General features: G+C 32.2%; 3 protein-coding genes across 5 annotated transcripts; 1 reads left to right on the plus strand and 2 right to left on the minus strand.

Moving 5' to 3' along the window:
- LOC105633615 (uncharacterized) lies at positions 1–3,923 on the plus strand. 2 transcript variants are annotated; one of them, XM_089715851.1, is made up of 2 exons: positions 1–126; positions 1,439–3,923. In XM_089715851.1, exon 2 carries the CDS (start codon positions 1,448–1,450, stop codon positions 3,614–3,616), a length of 2,169 nt encoding a protein of 722 aa, XP_089571977.1. In that variant the 5' UTR covers positions 1–126; positions 1,439–1,447; the 3' UTR covers positions 3,617–3,923. The 2 variants fall into 2 exon arrangements, with proteins under 2 accessions (XP_089571977.1, XP_089571978.1); XM_089715852.1 differs by having other exon boundaries at positions 4–126; positions 1,406–3,923.
- Positions 3,924–4,528: 605 nt separating this feature from the next.
- On the minus strand, positions 4,529–10,435 carry LOC105633625 (protein SIEVE ELEMENT OCCLUSION B). Of its 2 annotated transcripts, none has more exons than XM_012216251.4 (7): positions 10,184–10,435; positions 9,947–10,042; positions 9,191–9,618; positions 8,489–8,577; positions 8,012–8,154; positions 5,457–5,942; positions 4,529–5,374 (listed from the first exon to the last, which is right to left on the minus strand). In XM_012216251.4, exons 1-7 carry the CDS (start codon positions 10,376–10,378, stop codon positions 4,667–4,669), a joined length of 2,145 nt encoding a protein of 714 aa, XP_012071641.1. In that variant the 5' UTR covers positions 10,379–10,435; the 3' UTR covers positions 4,529–4,666. The 2 variants fall into 2 exon arrangements, with proteins under 2 accessions (XP_012071641.1, XP_020534901.1); XM_020679242.3 differs by having other exon boundaries at positions 8,459–8,577.
- Positions 10,436–14,361: 3,926 nt separating this feature from the next.
- On the minus strand, positions 14,362–17,816 carry LOC105633633 (protein SIEVE ELEMENT OCCLUSION B). The gene is made up of 7 exons (XM_012216257.4): positions 17,524–17,816; positions 17,093–17,194; positions 16,501–16,949; positions 16,250–16,359; positions 15,984–16,126; positions 15,316–15,807; positions 14,362–15,211 (listed from the first exon to the last, which is right to left on the minus strand). The coding sequence occupies exons 1-7, from the start codon at positions 17,737–17,739 to the stop codon at positions 14,594–14,596; spliced, it is 2,130 nt and encodes a 709-aa protein (XP_012071647.1). The 5' UTR covers positions 17,740–17,816; the 3' UTR covers positions 14,362–14,593.
- Positions 17,817–18,627: the final 811 nt, after the last annotated feature.

The following is an 18,627-nucleotide window of genomic DNA, read 5'->3' on the forward strand; positions in this document are numbered from 1 at the left end:
CGAAATTGTACAACCAAACTGATATATAAAAATAGGAATCCCTTGGAATTGGAGACACCAATTGCCTGGCTACTAGAAGCTGTCAAAATAAGCATAGGAAGTTTGATTTGAGTGAACTCATTTCAGGTACCTTTTTTTTTATCTATTTTTTTATTACTAACTATATATGTGTTACTTTGCTTATTTATGATTTAATTACTCCGTCCGTGCCGAAATATATAGAGCTTAATTTACATTTTTAATTATTTCGTATTATTATCTCATTTTTTTTACAACAAGTGAATAAGTTAGTTTTTTTATTTAATGACATATATACTAATAAATGCAGAGTAGAAGGACAATATTAGAAAAAAAAATAAAATAAAAAATTAATATAACCACATTATTATTATTATTATTTTTAAACTATGTAACAGTTAAACCAAGTATATAAAGGCACGTAGAGAATGCAGTTGTAACAGAGAGAATTCAAAACCAAAAACTCCATCAAGTGAAAAAGCAATGAGAGAGAGAATTTGGTCTCACGCAGTTCAATCCTCCAGATTATACCTTGAAAAATGATAATACAACATTAAAAGTTAATAAATTAGTAATTAAATCAAATCAAATTATATATATATATATATATATATATATATATATATATAAAGAAAAAAATTTTTAAAATGACCTTATTATTTGATAAACGATTAAGAAAATGCTTGTAGATTTTTTTAATTTTTTTTAATCCTTGAATTTTTGAAAATTGAAAATTAATAAAATTATTTTTCTCTCTTTCACTAATTTTTAGTTTTTATAAATAATTATAAAAAATAAAATAAAATTCAATTAAATTCCGCGACTTACTCATCAAACTAGTTGGATATCCAATATAATTTTAAAAAATTAATTTTAACTCTTTATGATGCGTTTTTTATTGAATTTATGATGCGTTTATGTGTGTATTTATATATATATATATATATATATATATATATATATATATATATATATATATATATATATATATATTATCTGCATTCAAATAGTACGTTACCTATAAATATATTATTATATAAATTTTAGTTATATATTACAAGATAAATTTTACTCCATCGGTCTCAAAATTATACTCTTAGATATTTTTTTCATACAATTTAAGAATAGTTAGTTAAATTAGTTAAAGTTACATATTTTTTCTTATTTTTTCTTATATCCTTAAAATTGAAATTTAAGAAAAATTAAAATAGAAATATAAACCAAACAATATTTTTGTATTATTATATGAAAATATTTTAAGTGGTAATTTAGATATAATTTAGAGATACAATTAATTATATGTTACTCTTTTTTTTTTTAAGGTAATAAGCTACTATTTCTTAGTAGTTTATTATTCATAGTTATTAATTTTTAGTTTTTGCTACAGTGATCGGAATTAATTTTTGTTAATGTTTATTAGCTTTGGAAAATGAGTTGGGAGATGGCAAAACAAATATTTAAGTCACCATGGGTGAAAGAACTGTGGGCTGCATTTGAGATTCAAGTTCTAGTACTTACAAGCTTATTGTTTCAAATAGTCCTCGCCGTCTGTGGCGGTCGCCGGAAGTACAAGCTAGGAGTTCTTACTCGCTTGCTTGTTTGGTTTTCTTATTTAATGGGCATCTATGTCGCAACAGTTTCACTTGGCAAGCTTACTGACACCAACAACGACACAATTGCCCTTAATAGCATCAGTTACGGTGATGCTCCTAAGGTGAATGTTACCAGCAATGAACTAAGGGCGATGTGGGCTCCGTTGCTTCTTGTTCATATCGGCGGCCCTGATAGCATCACCGCTTTCGCGGTGGAGGATAACCGGTTGGGTCTGAGGCAGTTTCTTGAACTGGGAGTGCAAATAACTGTTGTCGGTTTGATTTTTATCAAATCTTGGAATAATTCTTGGTTATCAATTATAGCCTTGACTTTGCTTGTGAGTGGAGCTATTAAAAGTCTTGAGAGAGTTTGGTCTCTCAGATGCTCGGCCACAACAGAACCTGTGTTTGGTAATTTAGCAGACAGTAAAGCTTTAGAAATAGGCACCCACCATTTCTTATCAAGCACTAAAGCTTTAGAAGTAGACAGACTTTGGTCTCTTAAGTCCTCAATTCCAGACCTTCTATTGCTTGTGAAGGCTTATATTCGTTTCGAACACTTAAAGCCTCACCTTCAAAACTGGATAGGCCATCCTTTGTCTATACAATTGCCTTCTATGAGCACATATTATTCTACACCAATAGATACCTTTAAAATTGCAGAAGCAGAGCTAAGCTTCATGTATGATGTGCTCTACACTAGGGCTCCCATCAATTATTCCGGCACAAGTTTTGTACGCCGAGCCATTTGTTTCCTTTGTTTAGCTTGCAGCTTGTGTGGATTTGCAATCTTGTTTCGACACGCCGATGTTCAGATTTTCAAAATTCTGGTCTCACGGAAATATGACAAGAAGGTGGACATTTCTATCACTTATCTGCTTCTTGCTGGTGCTATTACATTGGAACTTTATGCTTTGCTAACCATTCTTTGCTCAGATTGGTCCGTTCTTTATCTGATAAAAGAGCAAAGAAATAAATTTGTTGATGCTGCTCTTCAAGTCTTTGCTCATAAGGTTTCAAGGCCGCCGAGATGGTCAAATCAGATACAGCAACTAAATATGTTGCATTATTGTATATCCAAAGAGCCTACCGTCCTTAACAAAATCCTTAACAAACTCATTCGTCGAATCCCCAAGAACACTCCATGTGCTCAGTTACTCGAGGGATGGGATCAACGATACAAGAGGTTTCGCTTAACCCAATCTGTAGGAGTTGATGATACATTGAAGGAACTGATAATTAAACAGATAGAGGAAGTTCGAGGGCAAAGAGTTTGGCAAGCCTTCACAAAAAGAGGAGAATGGGCATTGGAAAGGTACAAATGTCTTGACCAATTCAAATGGAGCATAGGAACAGACCACACTAATGAAGCAAACCAGCAAACAAGTTTTGGAAGGGCTATAACAATCTGGCATTTAGCAACTGATGTTTGCTATGGAAGGGAGTCCTCGGAGAGTAAAAGTACTAACAAAGAGTTGAGTAAGCGTTTGTCTGATTATATGATGTATCTACTAGCCGTACGCCCCCACATGCTATCTATTGGTACAGGGAGTATTCTTTTCCAGGGCGCTTCCAAGAAACTTGGTGAATTTTTAAGTGTTATTATCAGTTCACCAACAGATGCAGCCACCAAGAAAGGAAAAACAGATGAGAAAACTATGATTCAACATTTTTTAGAAAAATTGCTCCAGAAGAGTTCTGAAGAGACAGTGGTTCGGGTATCTAATAAACATAACAATGTGGAAATATCTGCAGAGAGTGAATATGTGATCATATCGAGCTGGAATTTAGTACTGGACGCCAAACTACTTTCAGAGCTTCTGATAGACAGGGAAGACAAATGGAGTCTGCTATGTAGTATTTGGACTGAAATGCTTTTCTATGCTGCAAGTAATTGTCCATGGGTTCATCACACTGAACAGCTAAGGCGTGGCGGAGGGTTGATCACTTTTGCTTGGATTCTCTTGAACCATGAAACAAATAAGTTCAATATCAGTATGTATTGATTTTTATAGCTGGATAAATAAGTATTGGGCCTTTGTTTGATTAGCCCAATTAGAGAAGTGGACCTTTATTATTTCTTTGAGTCCATCTACTTGTGCCATCTTTTGTTTTCTCATTTTCTTAGAAACCTTTGAGCGCCGCATTCAATATCCACTGCCCAATTTGAATGTATTGTGTATATTTCGATTTATTCGCGTGTCCTGTATTCTATTATTCTAGTTACTTTATTCTAGCTAGCTCCATCATTCTAGAATTCTGTCAGGAGTTTTGTTTTATTTAATCTTTTTGGACCATCTTGCCTGATCAAAATATCTCAAATATAGTGTTTTTTTTTTTATTTTTGAGAGAGTGAGGTGTTCAAACAATATACAATTTGAAGTTCAACAAAGTTAAATCTATAGATACCAATGTTTTTAGTACACTCGTGAAAAATATCATTGGGCAATTTAACTTGTGTTTTGACTATCGCAATAGAGATCAATAGCTCTAGAGTAAAGAATGCCCGAAATAGCAAGTAATCAAACACAGCCAAATATGTTCACCGGTGGCATTCGCTAAGGCATGATATTCTGCTTCAACGAGAAACTATATATGTAGTAAAACACCGGTACGTAGGATCACCTGTCCAATCAGTATCAGTGAAAGCTCTTAGATGAAAAATGTAAGTGATGAAAAAGAGTGCCCTTAATATAACGAAGAATATGAAAAACGGTGTATGACGAGTTGAGAAAGAGTGCCCCTGTGAGATTATTTTTCATTTTCTAGGTTAAAAATTAATTTTTAAATTACTATAAACAAACATAATCTCCATGTTTCTCCAATTTTGCTTTTTGTTTCCGAATTTTCTCTCTCTACAAAAAATGGAAAACAGAAAAGAGTTCTCTGCAAATCAATCACACTTTGAATGCTAGAAATTTCAAACAGAAAAGATCATTGATAATCAACTCGCTTAGTACAACAACAAATTATAATTAACTAAGGCAGTACAAACCCCTTCTACGGTAATAAAATATTTCTTAATTGATTAATCGCACAATCATTATTATTATCTCTTAATCACAACACCTGTACATTATCATTTTTTCCATATTTTTGGGACAATCTGCACAAACTATCTTTTGAGGCAATTTTCCTTCATCATTAGGGAGCGCAAGCCGATTACAGTGACTTTTCGCTGCTTTTACCTCTTTTTGAATCTCACCTCTAAGTGCTTGCACGAAACCACCCTTTTTTTGTATTAGATCTTTCCATCTACTATAATTCTCCAGACATGTTAAGATTATATTTCCTTTAGCTTCAACCCTTATCTCAGAATCCTTCATCTCTTTACCCTTCATCACATTTTCCTTCATCTCATTGTCCTTCATCTCATTGTCCTTCATTCCTTGATCCTTCTTTAATCGTTGGGTGAAAATAGCCCAACCAGATTCACTATCAAAGATGAGCATTTTCATGATTTCTTTCATTGTAGGATCATTTTCAGTTGTTTTTTTAAGTTGATTCTTGGAATACCACATGCTTGCAATTCTAACCCAGAAATACCATATCAAACGTTGGTCTTGCAAGGAGCGGCTTAGCTTTTCGCTCTCGATAGTCTCGATGATCTTTTTAACTCGTTCCTTTGAGTTCCTTCTACCTACATAAACCATTTCTAATGGTATATTTGCATCATCTGCAACATCTCTTGCTTTCTTTGTAAATTTTTGAATCCAGTCCAACTCATCTCCTCCATAGATGCATATGTATTTTTCTTCTTCCCCCTAATGAAATTAAAACAGAAAAAAAAGTTAAAAAATTTTGAAAAAACACAATTTTAAATTATTCTGTAATTTTGATTATTACCCAATCCATGACTGTTTTATCAATGCCATCGAACAAGAGATCAAGTTTCCAACTTGTATTCTGATCCCACAGAGCTTCTTCACGTTCCTCAGTGAAAGGAAAGGCCCGAGTGCCCCAAATCCACATCATATGGAGTGCATTTTGACAGACAACTTGTCCAAGTGAATCAAGAACCACAATAATAGTCTTCTGTCCAAACTGCCATTTTTCTTTAACATACTTAACCACAGCACCATCAACCGGGATAGGGAGGCATGAGTACCAATTCATTTGAACCTGTTTTTCCTCAAATCGCCTCTTATAATTCGATGTTCCATCTTGGTCTACAATCGGTAACCAAACAATCTCAAACTGAATATTTGGGATTGGGTTGAGCCGCGACTTCTCTTGCATTATATGTCCAAGAATAAAAATATCTTCTGTCAAGATATCCAGGTCTGATATAAGCAGTAACACATTTTTTTCCTTCAAGACATCAATGTCAACCTGTTTTTATTGTTGGAAGGTTCGCAAGTAGATGGATCAGAAATGTAAAATTCATTTATAAATAAATTTCAATAAATGAATTTTAATGTTCAAAATGATATGAATTAAAGTATAAACTTCACTTGAATTTCAAATCTTATGTTTGGAGGTCACTAAATTTTTAATTTTATTTATAATTTGGTCCTAAAACATAAATTTGATGCAGATGAATAGCTAAAATTCATTTTTTAGCAATTTATTATAGGGAAAAATATACTTGAATCCCTAAATTATATCTTAACTAACATTTCCATCCCTCCGTAGCGTTTCTAATTTTTGTTTTCAGCTAAGTATTGATCCTCTTATCTAAAAAAGTCAGTTATTTATCATGAGTATAATATTTTTACGTACTTAAATTATAGTCAAATTAACACTTACATCCTTCTAGTATTAACAAATAACTTAGGAATCTCTAACTTACTATTTCATCCAATAAGTAAGTCTTTCCGACTATTTTAAGTTAAAATCACAGTTAAAAATAAACAAAAAGTTAAAATGAGGATAAAGAATATAAGTAAATCTCCAAATTACCCTTAATGACACTCAACTAGGGTAGAGAGGCAAAATACCCAATTTTTTTCAAAATCTCCAATTTTTCATAAATTTAAGCAAAAAAAAAAATGTATGAACTCAAAGCTTGCCTAGGATCACCATTCTATGCATTCCAAGAACTCAGTCTTCATATCCATACTGCTAAATACACATTTAGTAGAACACAACAACCCACACTTGGCATTGACATCAAGAAAAGCATTGGCCACCAATTCATGGTACTAAAACCCATGTCTAATTGAATAGCCATGAAATTTCTTTGACTCTGCAATTATGAAATTTCCAAGCAAACAAGCAAAATATTCAACAAATGACTTTGGCAGTCGTGGCAGTAGAACCAAGAGCTGCAACCGTAGAGATAGTTAATGGCTTTTGAGACTTCCTCTGCAACTGACTTCTTCACCAACATATTAAGACTCTCTCGAGAAAAACCATTTTCAGAAAACCCACAAATAATTGAATCTAATAGAAACCAAAATTTCACTGGCATACAATCAAACACTTGCACTACATCATCAACTAACCTACATTTCCCATAAAATTTCAATCAAAGCGTTACCCACAAAAAAATCAGAAATCAAGTGCATCTTTGTTACCATGCCACAATCACTTTAGTTAACCTAACATCTAAAACCCTAGCACAAGCCTTTATAACACAAGGGAAAGTAAAATTTTAAGGTTTAAACTCTGTATCTATTATCATTTTCATAAACATGTTAATTGCATCAAAATAAAGTTCATTTTTAGTGTACCTACTAACAAGCGCATCCCATTGAAATAAATTCTTTTTCTGCAAATTATCAAACAGAGAAAAGAATCAACCCTCCTTATGCTCCTTCCTCTCCATCCTACTCAGGACTCTCCAAAATCAAAACCACGACCTAACCCAGTTCTTTGCTATTGAAGTATTCATGCTCTTATGTTCATTATTGGAGTGGGTGAGTTGCTTTGGTTCGATTTGGGGGAGAGGGTGGAGAAGCGTATCACTGCTTTGACAAATGAACGTGTTTCGTGGGTATCGGAGAGAGAGGAAGATGGTAGAGAAACTATTTGATTTTTCAGACTAGGAGGGTAGCTTTGGAATTTTCTTTTTTTAGCGGTGATTTTAACTCAAAATAAACGAGAGGACCTACTTATAGACTGAAATAATAATTTAGTGACTCTAAAGTTATTTATTAATATTAAAATGACGTAAATATTAATTTGACTATAATAGAGGGATATAAAAATATTTTACTCATATTAATTAAATTTATTTTTTAGACGAAATATACTCATTTTTCTGATGGAAAATGTTTATTTTTTATATGGAAGGATCTGATGGTAAATTTATAGCAAAAATAAGAAATATTATAGTAATTAAAAAAAATAGAGAGACAAAAGTGTTAATTAGAACGTAACTTAAAAACATAAGTGGATTTTATCCTCCATCAAATTAAGAATAACTTTAAAAAGTTCAATATAGAGTAAAGCCTTGCCTCATCGGTTCCTTTGACAAGCCGCTTCCGATCTTTTTTACGAGGACCAGGTAGTAATGCTTCGAGAATTTTGACAACGTCATTTTCCTTCGTCTCAAACAAACTTACAAGTTTCTCGTAAGCTTCCACATGTTTTATTTCATCTGCATATATCAAATTATATATAGGAGATTTATCATATATTATATATTCCCTCCGTTTAATTTTATTTGCATGGTTTGACAAAACACGTATATTAAAAATTTAGTCAATAAAAATTATTTTGCTTTTTTTTACCTTTAACTCATTAAAAATATTAATAAAAGTCTCTCATTTAATAAAGGATCACAAATGTTACCATGAAAAAAATAATTATTTATATCTTTAAATTTAGAAATCTTGCAAACATTTTGAAATATTAAAAAAAGTAATAACAAGCAAACAAAATTGTACGGAGGGAAAATATACCAATTGTTAATTTGAACTTTAAAAACTCACGGAGGTTTTTGCTCAAGATCTTCAATCGAGCTGATAGCTCGACATTCAACGTTGACAGCTTCCAATTGGCATCTGTTGCTAATAAGTGCCTATAACCAACAATAACGATTTAGAGGCCGTTAAAAATTAACCTTGAAAAATCTAGATATTATGAAAAATATCTAAATGATAATCTAAATAATCTAACAAAACATTGAACTAAAATGATTCATTTTAGTTGAATTTAGATAATTATTTTAAAAATTTGGGTACCTATCAGCTTAGATATATAAAACGGTTTATTTTTCGATTTTGGTTCAATTACCATATATAACTAATCAAATTTATATTTAAGCCTAATATCTAATTTGATTTGGAATAACAGAATGCAAATCGCTTTGATTCAGTTTGGATCGATTTTATAACTTTTGATTCCAAATTCGATTACCATAAATATATGTTGGGTTAGATCGAATACGAACTAATTCGGTTTGCCTAACCGATTGGTCACCCTTTTGTGTGTGAAGAAACAATAGCCAAATTATTGAAAATATTAACTCAGTAGCAAGTCTTACCCAACTTTTTTTTTTTTTTTTTTTGAAAGAAGTCTTAGTATATCATGCTAATTATGAACTAAACAATTAAAATGATCCAAGATGCGTTCATAATCTTAGTTTAGAAACCAGCAACAGCAAATTAAACTAAGGACATGGATTTACATACCGATGCCCCGTAAAACCATTAATTAGTGACCAGCACGCGACGATACTCCTGATTGTCCAGTAGACGCCGGCTGGTATTTTTGCCTGTGCTGTACTGATATTTTCTGAATTGTATTTAGCTGGAACCTTCTTCAACTCAACAATGGATTTGGCAATTTTTAGCATTACGTTGATGAGCTTTTTCATCTCTGTTAATGCGTGTTGATCTGAATTCTCAAAAACGTCAGTCAATTGTTTCAGCGACGCAACAGATTTTGCAAGGTCATTTGATTTGAAAGTATTGGCAACAAGCCAAAACTCTCTATGTTTCATTGCAAAAGCTGATAGAGCAATCACCACCTTTACATCCCATGAGTAGCGAGATAATATTTTCAATATTGATATTGTTATTGCATGATTATCTGCATCTTTTGTGCATTCCTCGTGCATCTACATACATACATATACATATATAAGGTCTGGATATTAACGATGATACAAATAGTATTATTAGAATTATAAATGAGCTGAGCTAAGCTCAAACCTGCGGGCTCGAATCTAGGCTCAAAACTCGATGAGCCTGGAAATTTCAGACTCGAGCTCAGCTCAAATTTAACTTGAAAAAATTTTAAGCTTGAGCTCGGCTCGTTTACTAACGAGTCGGTTTAAACTCAATTTCAAACAGAACCTTTTTCAACTTTTTTCGAGCTGAGTTCTGGCTCGCTCATTTATACCCCTAGTATTGATGATGATATAGAGGGAGAGACAGCGAAGTCACCTTGCTACCAATAGGATCGACCAAATCAACGAAATATTCATATAATGCTTGGTAAGTTTTATAAGGCAAAGCATCTGAATCTGTTGCATCAATGACCTGCAAAATTATTAGTAAAATGGCTAAAATGATTATTTTTAAGATTCCATTGTTTCTTTTTTTCCATATTATCTAGCATGTGTGTTTGTGTGTGTATGTATGTATATATATGCAGGGATGTAAATATATTAGAGTGCATACCGGCACATTTGATTCAGGAGGATTACAGATGTCTTTGACCACTTGAAGAATATCAGGATTGAGTTTGGCATAAAACTGATAACCATCACCTGTATGAGTATCGTTAATTTGCTTGTTAAAGGCTTCATCATCATCAGCAACTTTTATGTTCTGCTGCTGCCTACCAGATCCAGATGGGGTTGGCTTGGAACTCATTCTTGCTCATTAAACAAGAGCTAGCTAATGCTAGAAGAGGAGACTACAATTTTTCATGACAGCAACTATGTAGAAGACTTAATTTTATAATAAAAAAAGGAATAAAGTGCAAATATAGTTTGAATCTGGCCAAATACATATATTTTCATTCTTAATTTTGTTACTTTAATCTTACGGCATCCTTAACTTTGAGAGAGAAATGTTATGGTCTTAAAATTATGAATTTTGGTACTATTGCACTTATTTTCATACTAATAACACAATTTTTAGGCTTTTTAGTTTTTATATATAAAATACTGATTTAACATGTGGTTAGACAACTTTTGAAACAATAATTTTCTTACATATTTTAATAATTTAATCCGCATTTAATTGATCTAATTTTGTAAATTGAGATGTTCGATAGGTCAAAATAAAAGTTAAGATCTCGATGGTTAAATGTAACAAAGTTTAATATGTGCATTTATATATTGGACTTTGAATCAGCTTCTTTGCTTTCAATCGAGTTTTAGCACAAGATACTATTAGGAAAAGCTTGCAACATTATGCTTATCACAACATTCATCTTTTTAACTTTATCTCTTCTGCCCCACAAATTTAATCTTTCTTGCGAGTGTTTTTTTTTTTTTTTTTTTTTTGCGAGTGTTAAAATCAAATAAATATGAATTTATAATCCAAAGGATGATATTGAATCGTATCCTTCAAATGTCTAGCTGTAAAATGCTTTGTACCCCAACTAAATATATTTTTGCTTCTCTATGGATAAGTTTGTTTCATGCTTTTCTTTTTTTATTTTCCATTTTGTCTTTAGAATATTTAAAAGGATGGATTTCATAATTAAAGCTTTTAACTTTTTCCTTTTTTATTACGAGAAAAATATTTTTATCAGCAAAATTAATTAATTTTATTATTAAAAGTAAGCAAAAACTTAATAAATTCAAGCAATCTAGTCCATTCATCAGGCTTCCCCATACAGCCAAATCCTAGCTTTGAAATGTTAAGTGAAAAAACCTTCTAAAACCTCGTGATATATGAAATAAAATTTCACTGGAAAATCTGTTATCACTTTTTGCGAGTTGTAAAAAATAAAAACAGAACATAATCACACAATTAGGCATAGATTTGTATAAACTGGTCATTGAACCTTCGGTTCCAATTCATAGAATCGACGGTTAAAAATTTTTAAAATGTTGAACCTGAATCGGACTTTGAACTGCCAATTTCGGGCCGGTTCTGGTTCCAATGCGATTCAGATGAACTTATAATTCCGATCACGGTTTTCGGCGATATATTTTTTTAAAAAAAAAACATTCTAATGTTACATCTTTCTTTCGAAAATATTAATATAAGTTTAAAAAATATTGATAAATTTTATTTTAAATAAATTTTAGAATGCTCATACTCATATAAGAATAAAATTAATTAATTTTACAAAATAATCGATTTATATTTTTTTAAAAAAAAAATCGGTTCTAATGTTATATCTTTCTTTCGAAAATATTATTATGAGTTTAAAAAATATTGGTAACTTTTATTTTAAACAAATTTTAGAATGCTCATACTCATATACGAATAAAATTAATTAATTTTACAAAATAATCAAATAAATTATCACTTTATTTTGTTTAATTGTTATTAATTAAATAAATTATAAGAAAATTTTGAAAAATACTTCAAAAGAATGTAATTTTAAACTTAGTAAACAATTTAAAAGGGTAAAAAAAAAAAGTTAAAAATAATATAAGTTTAGACTAAATATTTCTCTCTTTTTTTACCATTTTACTTTTTAGATTTTTAAATTTTAAAGTATGGTGTTTTTTAAAAAAAATCTTAAGTAAAGTATATCATTTAGTAAAATATTATTGAGACTTTTAGAAACGTATAAAATAGACTAAGTGATTATTATTTTTAAAATAAAAGTACACAATTTTCGGTTCAAACTGACCCAGAACCGCCGGTTAATCGCTAATTCTAGGCTGGTTAAGGTTCAGATTTTAACATTCACATGAACTTTAACCTGCCCTTGAACCGTCGGTTCCGGTTCAAAACTTTAAATCGACGGTTCCAGTTCAGTTCTGATTCATCTACAGTATAATTCATTTCCGGTTCAAAATGCCAGTGGACATGCCCGGTTTTAACTGGGTCTATAAAAAACTATATAGTAATTAAGCCATTTCCGGTGCAGCAAACGCATCAACATCGCAATTAATTGTCTTCAACGACATAAAGAACTCTTTTGACATCAAATTCACGACCATCAGGAGAATGAATTTCCTGAATTTGCTTAGTCACATTATCATTAGAACTTAAGAATAATATCCTTTGACCTTTGCAATTAGCGCTGCATGCTGCCTGATAATTGCTCAAGAGTCATTCAATTTTGAGCTCAAACACAAGATTACAAGGCAACAATGGTTTTAGATGTAGCAGAGAAGGCTTAACGTGCCCTTCTTGATAAATGCATGGTCTTTATAAGAAATGGAAAAAAGATATAGCATATACATTTTTTCAATCAGCAATATATAATTATTTTATACACACCGAAGCATATAGTCTAGTAGTAAGTGCATTACGACCTAATAATAGATCCATGTTTGAATCTCTTTCTCCAGTACTTAAAAAAATATTTTATAAATTTATATCCAGAAAAACTTAGCATTGCAAAGTTTCTAAACTCGAACTATCAGGTAACTCGTAAATACTAAGAAAAAAACCTAGAAAACATTCGATTCAACTTACATAAGCTAGCACCCTGGTTGGTATATAGCATACACATTATATATATAGTTTGAATCTTCTTTGCTTCCAATGAAATTTCAGTGCACCAAACATATTCATCTTTTATCTTTATCTTTCAGGTCAGGCCCACAAATCGGCAGCAGTGGTTTTCATTAGACATAAAATTTTCAATCTTCTTTATGTAGTATTAGACCGATCAAAGAAAGTACCCATCAAATGTTTAGGCTAATCCGCTTTAAAATGATATTTGCAGTCTTCTTTTGTTTCGTTTTCTGATAACAATTGAGAATCTAAGACAGTGAAAAGAGAGAGCAAAGTATCACTTCTACTTTGTTCTTTGTCTTCCTTCTTTTTTTGGCTTTGCAAAGGATCTTCATATGGTAACAATTTGTGATATAAATAATGGTTATTTTCACACTTGCATGGCCCCTAAATATTTATAGTCAATGTGAATATTCTATCAAAAAAGGGTTAAGTTAATTAATTAATCTGTTAACATATACATATGCATTTTTAAAGAAAAAACCTCCATCACCTATGGATTGCGGCTCAGTTGGCAACGCAGGCTGGACACGTGGGAAGAGCTCTCGAGTTTGATCCCCACTAAACACACTTATGACTAAGCCCCAAGCCGAATTAGATGATCCCTCGTAATAGGATTTGGATTCCGGTATTTTACACCAAAAAAAAAAAAAAAAAAAAAAAAAAAACCTCCACACGTGTAATATTGCTGGAAATTATATTTTGCTCAGAAAAAAACAAACATCAAGCTTAAACTTTTATCAATTTTCTAAAAAATTTAATTTTATTGCTGGAATATCCCCATAGTATTACATTCTATTATATAAAAACAAATAAAGTAAAATTCTCAATTAAAAATAGATATTGAAATACATTTATCTATACCTACACACTCATTATATGAGCCTACCTATACACAAACAATTACAAACATTCTTTTGGTCCAAACGATGATATTTTTCACTATACACTAAGAAAAAAAATAAAATAGTAACATTTAAAAAAAAAAAAAACTCTAGCTAAGTATAGACAAGTCTTGTCTTATTTTTTTTGGGTCAATTTATCCAACAATAACAAAACATCTATGTTATTTTTATTTCATATATTATCATCACATCAGTTGAGTATATTCACCAAAAAGACATGTTGTTTTCTTCTCTAATATAATTTATCTAGCTTATCAAAAAAAAAAAAAAAAAAAAAAAAGATCAAGGCAATAAGAATTTTAAGAGGAAAAAGACTTTATTGAAATAAGTAGTAGTTTCATAATTAACACACAACACTGCATATTATAACAACAAAAGAAATTATAAAGTAATGCAAATCCATTACATAGTAAAAATTTCCATCCTTGTGAAAGCAATCTCATCATTCTCAGCTGCAAGCAACTTATTTATCTCTGCATCAATTCATAAAAACTGATTATAATTTATAGCCATTGCTCATTGCTTTTGCTTACTCATCGCAGCACCTATACATGATAAACTTTTCCATGCTCCGGCCACAATCCGAGCAAACAATTCTTTCCGGTATCATTCCAGCAGCACCGGGAAGCACAAGGCGGTTACAATGATGTTCAGGTGCAGAAAGGTAGAGTTGTTCTTTAAGCGTTGGCATAAAACCCTTTTGCTGTATTTGATCTTTCCAAGCACTGTAATTTGCCAAGCAAGTCAAAAATATATTTCCTTTAGCTCTAACAATTTCATCAGAGCCTCTAGTGAAAATAGCCCATCCGCCATCGCTGCCATCAAAGCTAAGCATAGTCATGATCTCTTTCATTATTGGGTCATTTTCAGGTGTTCTTCCTAATTGATTCTTTGATCTCCACATGCTTTCAATTCTAACCCAAAAGTACCAAATTGAAGTTAAGTCTTGCCAGTAATGGCTGAGCTTTTCCACGATGATTGTTGCAATGTTTCTTCGAACTCTTTCTTTTGGATTGCTTTTTCCTACGTAAACCATTCCCAATGGAATACCTGCAGATTGTGCAACAGCTCTTGCTGTGTTTGTAAATTTTCGAATCCATTCCATGTCTTCTCCTCCATATAAGCATATGTATCTTCCTTCTTGCATCTATCGGAAATAAAAGTAAAATAGACATTAGATTATTGATTATTTAGTAGTAATTAACCGATAAACCTTAATTATTAATCGGTTAACCAGCAAAATAATATTACCCAATTGAGAACCATTGGATCAATGCCATCCACCAAGAGCTCAAGTCTCCAACTTTCTTCCTTCCAAAGAGCTTCCTCCCTTAAAGTGGTGAAAGGGAAGGCTAGACTGCCCCAAATCCACATCATATGGAGTGCATTAGGGCAAGCGACCCTTCCTTGTGGATCAAGCACCACAAGTATAGGCTTCTTCTCAAAATGCCACGCTTGTTTAACAAACTTTATCACTGCCCTGTCAATCAAGGAAGGGTGGTGTATAGAATACCAAGTCATACCAGCCTGCAATGTCTCGAATCGACTTTGCATATTATCATTCCAAGGGACAGCTGGGTCTATAATTGGAAGCCACACAATCTCATATTGACTCTCCTGCCTTGTTGGATGAAGCCGGGACTCATTGTATATTTGTTCAAGAATGGCAATCTCTTCTTGCAAAATCTCAAGGTCTGATATGAGCAGAAGCACATTTTTCCTTCTCAGGACATCAATGTTGACCTGGTTTTTTTTTTTTTTTTTTTGTCACAAAGAATATGCACAAGAAATTTAGAACTATGCCACAATTGATATTACTTCCTAAGTTAATTAGTGACTAACTAGTTTGATATCCGCAAGAGCTATCAGAATAATAAAATATACATATAATACATATAGTTTATATATTAGATATATACCCTCCTCTTTGTGGTTCCTTCAACAAGCGGCTGTAGATCATCCTTAGTATAAATCAAAGCTCTGAGAACTTTCATGTTGTCAATATGGGCCATCTCGAACAAATGTAAGAGGTTCTGATAAGTTTCCAGATGTTTCTTTTCATCTGCATATATATTATATAGATGGATGATTTTACCAGTTGTATGTATATATTCATCAACCATTGGTAATTAATCCGCATATATAAATTTGTGAATATTGTAATTAATTAACTTCAAAAACTCACCAATGTGCTTATAGCATATCGCTAGTTGAGTTGCTAGGTGACTATGCATGTTACTGAGCTTGTGAGCCAAGCTTGATAGCTCCCAGGCCTCTGTAGTTGACACTACGTGCCTACATCAACAGCAACGATTAAATTACACCTATGTTTATGTGATGTTCAGGTGGATTCCTAGAATTTCGTGTGTCGGGTGCACTGTAATACATAATATGAAACCACCAGAGGAAAGTAAATCGCAGGGACGGAACACATACTCATGCCCCAAACCAATAAGGCCAGTAATCTGGGATGCACAAGCCACAATACTTCTCATTGTCCAGTAGACAGTAATAGGAATATGGGCCATTGCAGTGGACATTGCAGGGATATCTAAAGAAATGTAATGAGGAGGAAGCTCCTTGAACTCAACAATGCATTTGGCAATATCTACCATGACTTTGATGAGGTTTTTGATCGCATCAAATCGAGGTTTAAGCATGCTTGAATGTTCTAACATGTCAGGCAATTGTTTCAGAATTGCAACAGATTTCGCAAGCTGGTTTGAGGTGTAGCACTGTGCAACCAACCAAAACTCTCCATAGTTCATTGCAAAAGCAGCTAATGCTATCACCAACTTGGCTTCCCATGAATAGTTGGATAGCATGTTTAATAGTGACATAGTAGTTGCATGTGCATCTGCACCACCTGTGCATTTGTATGCTATCTGTATATATACAATTAGAACTAGCTAGTTAGTGATGAGAAGCAAGAAAATAATATTTAGAGAGAGAGAGAGAGAGAGAGAGAGAGAAAATAATATTTAGAGAGAGAGAGAGAGAGAGAGAGAGAGAGAGAGAGAGAGGTTACCTCAGTTGCGACTCGATCAATGACAAATGCCAAAGATTCAAGCGTGGCAATGAAGCTCGTTTGGTAAGTTCTGTCGTCCAAAGCTTCTGAACGTGTTTGTTGCTGCAAATTTTAAAAAGATGCATAGAATGATTAATTTGAAGTTCTTATATATGCTACTTTTGATAAACTATAATGGAATGTAATCAAATAAATTTGCAATGCAAGTTTAGAATAAAAAACTCATTTGAATAGATTACATTAAATTCCAAAACATCAGTGCTTTGATGATTAGAAAATGCCAAATTCATCACCTTGAAATATTTTCATAGCCTTCTAATTTTTGAACATAGAATTTTTCTGGATACTAAACCAAACAGTAAGGCAACCGCATTAACTTTAGACACCAAAAAGACTCGAAATCAAGAAACATATACTAATGAGACCATTACCGGAGCAGCAATAGCAAGGGCATCGATAGTGGGGGCAGCGCGATTGAAGATGTCTTCAACGATATGAAGAAGAGGTTTGACCTCAAATTCCCGACCATCAGGAGAATGAGTTCCCTGAATTTGCTTAGTCATTGCATTATCATCAGAACTTGAAAACAATAGCCTTTCACCTTTGCCTAGTTGATGCACGCCGCCTGTTAATTGCTTAAGAGCCATTTCTGAGCTTAAACACAAGCTTACAATGCAACAATATGGTTTTGAATATAGAAGAGAAGGCTTAATATGTTCTTCTTGATAATTTGCATGGCCTTTATATACTCATCAGAAATGGAATAAAGCTATAAGATACAAATATAGTTTGAATCTTCTTTGCTTCCAATGACGTTTTAGTACACCAAACGCTTCACAACATATTCATCTTTTATCTTTATCTTTCAGGCCCACAAATCTGCACCAGTAGTTTTCAGCAGACATAAAATTTCAATCTCCTCGACCAATCTAAAGGACCATATTGATTTGTACCCATCAAATTAATGTTTCAGCTTTAAAATCCTATTTGCTTCTTTGCTTGATAGTTTTGTTTCTTGCTCATAATAATTGAGAATCCAAGAAAGTGAAAAGAAAGAGACAATAAAAGTATCACTTCTATTTTAACTTGTTCTTTGCTTCTTCTTTTTTCTTTTTTTTTTTTTGGGCTTTGCAAGAGGAATATCTTCATATTTCTAATAACTTTCTTGGCTTTGCATATAAATAATAAACATAATATATACATACCACCTAATATTAATCTGTTAAACAAGGATTAGGGTCGTTTATTAATATAAAATCATATATAAATGTAGCATGAGTTAACTGTTGTACATCATAGTAGATTTATCATATCAATTTTTGTAAAAAGGCAAAACACAGTTACAATTAGTCCCTCAACTTTACAACTTTTAGCTATTGAGACTTCAAAATTTTATTTGTCCATATGAAGCTCTTCTACTATTACTTTTAGTGACATTAAGAACTTATTTAATCATAAACTTTAATTAATAGCATTAAGTCCAGTATTTAAACAATCAAACTGGATCCATTCAAATCCGTAATTTTATAATAAAA

Source organism: Jatropha curcas, chromosome 11 (assembly GCF_041381405.1).
Source record: "Jatropha curcas cultivar XTBG-Jc1 chromosome 11, XTBG_Jcur_1.0, whole genome shotgun sequence".
Classification (NCBI taxonomy): domain Eukaryota; kingdom Viridiplantae; phylum Streptophyta; class Magnoliopsida; order Malpighiales; family Euphorbiaceae; genus Jatropha; species Jatropha curcas.

Coding starts and splice junctions, on each gene's coding strand:
- LOC105633615 (XM_089715851.1), top strand. CDS start 1,448: ATGAGTTGGGAGATGGCAAAACAAATATTTAAGTCACCATGGGTGAAA.
- LOC105633625 (XM_020679242.3), bottom strand. CDS start 10,378: ATGAGTTCCAAGCCAACCCCATCTGGATCTGGTAGGCAGCAGCAGAAC. Junction 5,943..8,011: donor TTGTCAAAGGAACCGATGAG/GCAAGGCTTTAC, acceptor CAATAAAAACAG/GTTGACATTGATGTCTTGAA. Junction 5,375..5,456: donor ATAAAACAGTCATGGATTGG/GTAATAATCAAA, acceptor TAATTTCATTAG/GGGGAAGAAGAAAAATACAT.
- LOC105633633 (XM_012216257.4), bottom strand. CDS start 17,739: ATGGCTCTTAAGCAATTAACAGGCGGCGTGCATCAACTAGGCAAAGGT. Junction 16,127..16,249: donor GATATGCTATAAGCACATTG/GTGAGTTTTTGA, acceptor ATATATATGCAG/ATGAAAAGAAACATCTGGAA. Junction 15,808..15,983: donor AAGGAACCACAAAGAGGAGG/GTATATATCTAA, acceptor AAAAAAAACCAG/GTCAACATTGATGTCCTGAG.